We start from the raw sequence: 4,446 nt of genomic DNA on the forward strand, positions 1-4,446 counted from the left end.
TAAATATAATTGCAGATAAAGAAAGGGAATAAATAATAAATATAAAAATAAAGAATATTATATGTATATTTCGAAATATATATGATAATATTCTTTATATTTATATTAAAAAAATATAATAAAAAAATAAAAAAATAAATAAAACTAAAAATAAATAAATTTTTTTTTTAGATCTATAAAATAAAGATTCATTTCGAAATATATATATAATATTCTTTATATTTATATTAAAAAAATATAATAAAAAAATAAAAAAATAAATAAAACTAAAAATAAATAAAATATAATAAAAAAAAAATAAATAAATAAATATAAAATTAAAAAAAAATAAAATTAAAAATAAATAAAATTAAAAATAAAAAAAATTTTTTTTTTATTTAATTTTTTTTTATTTAATTTAATTTTTAGATTTTAGATTTTAAAAATATTATTTTTTATTTTTTATTTTTTTTTATATTTTTTATTTTTGATTTAAAGTTTAAAAAATATGAAATCTAAATTATTTATTATAGTTATTATAAAAATATAATAAAAAAAAAAAATTATAAAAAAAAATAAAAAATAAAAAATAATATTTTTATAATAAAAAATTTTTTATTTAAGATTTATAGTTTAAAAAATATGAAATGATCTAAATTATTTATTATAGTTATTATAAAAATAAAATATTATAATTATTATTACAAAAAAATTATTTTTTTTATGTATTTGTTATATATAAATTATTTTATTTTTTTCCAATATTATTTTTAAAAACCTAGGTTAATATGGGTAGTTATAGTTAAAAACAAATTAATTACCCATGGATCAAACCCCATGGGTTAGGGCATTAATTCCTACAGTTAATTACCTGTCAGATCGCAGTTAATACCCATTTCGAGCTTTATTTTTTATATGAATTTTTTCAATTTTTCCTCTATTTTTAGTTTTTTTTTTGATTTTTTATAGCACACATAGTTTTAAAAAAGGTTGAAATAGGTGCGCTGTGGGGGGTGCGGTTGGTAGGACTATTTTTTTTTTTTTTAAAAAATCAAACTAACCTATTTTAGAACCCCTTATAATATATGTTAACATTCATATTTATTTTTTATATTTTTTATATAGAATCTATTTAATTAATTAAACCAGTTAACGGTGCCTCATCTAAATTAATGTTAAGCTCATCTGGAAGTGTAATAATAATCCTTCTTGGTTTGGCAATAGCTTAGGTGGTGGAAGTTCATGTGGTTTCATTCCATGTTTTAATCCATGCAGTGGTGGTAACACTAACATTATCAATATTGATATCGATATTGGTCATCGTCGTAGAAGATGCTGTTAAATTTACTCGAAATAAATAATATTTATATATATATTTTTAATAACACTTATAAAAAAATTTTATTTAATTTTATTTTCTTTGTATTTTTTAATTGATTCCATCATCATATTTATCGAAATTGGGTAAATAGATGATGGTCAAACCATTTATTTTTTCCTTTTTTTTATTTTTAAATCTAATTTAATTTTATAACTAATTTTAATTTTGACTGATTTTTTAATTTTTAATTTTCTGAGTCTCTATCAGCTCTTCTGCATTTACTTTGATTGAACATCAATGTATACAGCTCACTTTGCATATAATATTCTCCTGGTGATATTCTTTCGCCATCTGATTCTTTGTTTTTAATTTTTTCAATTTTAATACCACTATTAACAGATATTCATCATGGTTCTTTGATTTCGGAAATTTAAAACTATCGATCAAGGTTTTTGCAAGTGTATTCTGAAATTTGAACTTTGAGCTTGAATCTTTTGATTCTTTTGGAACAAATGACCTGTATATACATTAATTATATTCCGCATAACTGTTGGCTTTAACTTTAAATACGTATTCTCTGGATTTCATCTGATAATTGTCCTAGTTTGTTTGGTATACAGTTCAGTTTGAATATAAAATTTACCTAGTGATATTTTTGGCATCTTGATTCTTTGTACCTGCAGAATATGTACTGATTTCTAAAGCTCGAAATGGTTATGGGTTATCTAGGTTTTTACCTATAAGTTTTAAACCCAATGGTTATGTATACCTAAAGGTATTGTTTATTTTTGTTGGATAACCATATCTGTGGATAATGTAGGTTGTGTGAGAAGGTATGTACCCATCTGGAGTTTCATTAATAATTCAAATTATGTTAAAGTAATAAATAAATATAATTCAGATAAAAAATAAATAAATAATAAATATAAAAATAAAGAATATTATATATATATTTCGAAATATATATATAATATTCTTTATATTTATATTAAAAAAATATAATAAAAAAATAAATAAAACTAAAAATAAATAAAATTTTTTTTTAGATCTATAAAATAAAGATTTATTTCGAAATATAAATATAATATTCTTTATATTTATATTAAAAAAATATAATAAAAAAATAAAAAAATAAATAAAACTAAAAATAAATAAAATTTTTTTTTAGATCCATAAAATAAAGATTTTTTTTTTTAAAATATATAGATTTATTTTTATTTTTTTATTATTTAATTTGTGATTTTTTTTTTTATTATTATCAATTCATATTATTATTTTTTTTGTTTTTTTTTTGAAATCTTTTGTCAATATTTTCCAAAATTTGAGTTTTTATTTCATTATAATTTGAACATTCCGGTTCTTTTTTTTTAATAATGCTAATATTTGAAAACTCCGGATCTTCATTTCCTTCAATTTTCAATGGTGGAGTTGGAATTTCGAAATAACCACTAAAATTTTTAATTAAAAAACCATCTTTTAGATGATTATAATTTGTTGATAGTATTTTGTATTCCGCTACAAAATCGTGGTCAAAGCTCTTTATATCTGATAACTCTTCATTATTCATACAAAAGAAGTTTTTGGGTGTACCATCCGCGAAGCAATCTGTAATAATATAAAATTTTTTATAATGATTGATTTTTTTAATAACTATAATTATTTAGAAAAAATAAATAAATTAGTTTAAATAAAAATAATAAAATTATTATTATTTATAATAAATCATCTTTTTTATTATTTATAATTAACATACTTTTTGGGATATTGTTTTCATTTATATCTTTAAAATCACAAATATTATTATTAATAAAATAAAATAAAATTTGGGCTATTGTTGTAACCGGATCAAAGTAAATTTGTTTACTTTTAAAAACAATATGTATTAATATATTTTGTATATACACTACATATCCATTTACCCCTTCATATAAATATGGATTATCAATTTTATTATTAGAATTATATTTAATATTATTTATATTTACTGAAAAAGAGTTTTTATTTTTTAACATTTTTTATTATTAATTAACTTTATATTTTTCCAATGGTTGTTATAATTTATTGTTTATTATATTTAAAAAAAAAAATTTCAATTTAATTCAAAAAAAAAAAAAAAAAATTAAATAAATAATTTTTTTAATTTAATAGAATATATGAATGTGGATTATATTTTTATAAACAGTTAATTTTAAAAAATAAATTGATTTTTGTATTAATAGTTAACACGACTTTTATTAATTTAAAGCTCGAAATGGGTAGCAATAAATATTAACTGCTACCCATTTCGAGCTTTAAATATATTAAAATTTTTTTTTTTTTTAGTTATTTAATTTTGATTATTTGATTTTGGTAATTTAGTTTTGATTATTTGATTTTGGTAATTTAATTTTGATTTTTTGATTTTGGTAATTTATTTTTGTTACTTATATAGAAATATATATACCAATATATATAAATATATATATATTATAAAATACAATTTATTAATTAATAATTAATTTTTTTTTGTAATTCACCGATAAATTTTTGTATCTTTCAAGATGTTTGGGGTATTATTCACTCTAAATATACCTAAATTACATAAATTATTGAGACAATTTATAAAAATATTTAGTTTTGAATTTTTAACCAATTATAATTTGTTTAATTGGTTAATTTGTAGTAAAGCTCGAAATGGTTATATGTTATTTATAATTTGTTTAAGTGGTTAATTTGTAGTAAAGCTCGAAATGGTTATAGGTTATTTATAATTTGTTTAAGTGGTTAATTTGTAATAAAGCTCGAAATGGTTATATGTTATTTATAATTTGTTTAAGTGGTTAATTTGTAAGAGTTTATGTTGAATTATTTTTTTTTATTATTTTTTTATTTTTTAATTCTAATTTTGATTGGCCAAAAGCTATTTTGTATTGAATTAAAAAGGGGTTGTTTTTTTGATTGAATTTTGTTTCAACTGTTTTTTTATTATTTTTTGAAAATTGGGTATGGAGTTAAAATATAATATTTTTTTTTTTTTTTATAATTTAAGGCATTTATATGAATATAGAGCATTTTTAAATGTTATTTTTTTATATTTTATTAATATTACAAATGTGTTGAATTTTTATAAAATTAACAATTTCTTTCAATAATATTATTTTTTATTC

At 17.5% G+C, this 4,446-nt stretch overlaps 2 protein-coding genes across 2 annotated transcripts; one reads left to right on the forward strand and one right to left on the reverse strand.

Moving 5' to 3' along the window:
• Nucleotides 1–1,159: 1,159 nt before the first annotated feature.
• Nucleotides 1,160–1,321, forward strand: DICPUDRAFT_159454 (uncharacterized protein; the record flags this gene model as incomplete). The annotated part of the gene is made up of 1 exon (XM_003294407.1): nucleotides 1,160–1,321. A coding segment is annotated over one exon (162 nt), but the record flags the coding sequence as incomplete, so codon positions are not given.
• A 1,237-nt stretch (nucleotides 1,322–2,558) lies between these two features.
• Nucleotides 2,559–3,312, reverse strand: DICPUDRAFT_84930 (uncharacterized protein; the record flags this gene model as incomplete). The annotated part of the gene is made up of 2 exons (XM_003294410.1): nucleotides 2,559–2,950; nucleotides 3,054–3,312. The coding sequence occupies 2 exons, from the start codon at nucleotides 3,310–3,312 to the stop codon at nucleotides 2,559–2,561; spliced, it is 651 nt and encodes a 216-aa protein (XP_003294458.1).
• Nucleotides 3,313–4,446: the final 1,134 nt, after the last annotated feature.

Source organism: Dictyostelium purpureum, assembly GCF_000190715.1.
Source record: "Dictyostelium purpureum unplaced genomic scaffold DICPUscaffold_563, whole genome shotgun sequence".
NCBI classification, from domain to species: Eukaryota; Evosea; class Eumycetozoa; order Dictyosteliales; family Dictyosteliaceae; genus Dictyostelium; species Dictyostelium purpureum.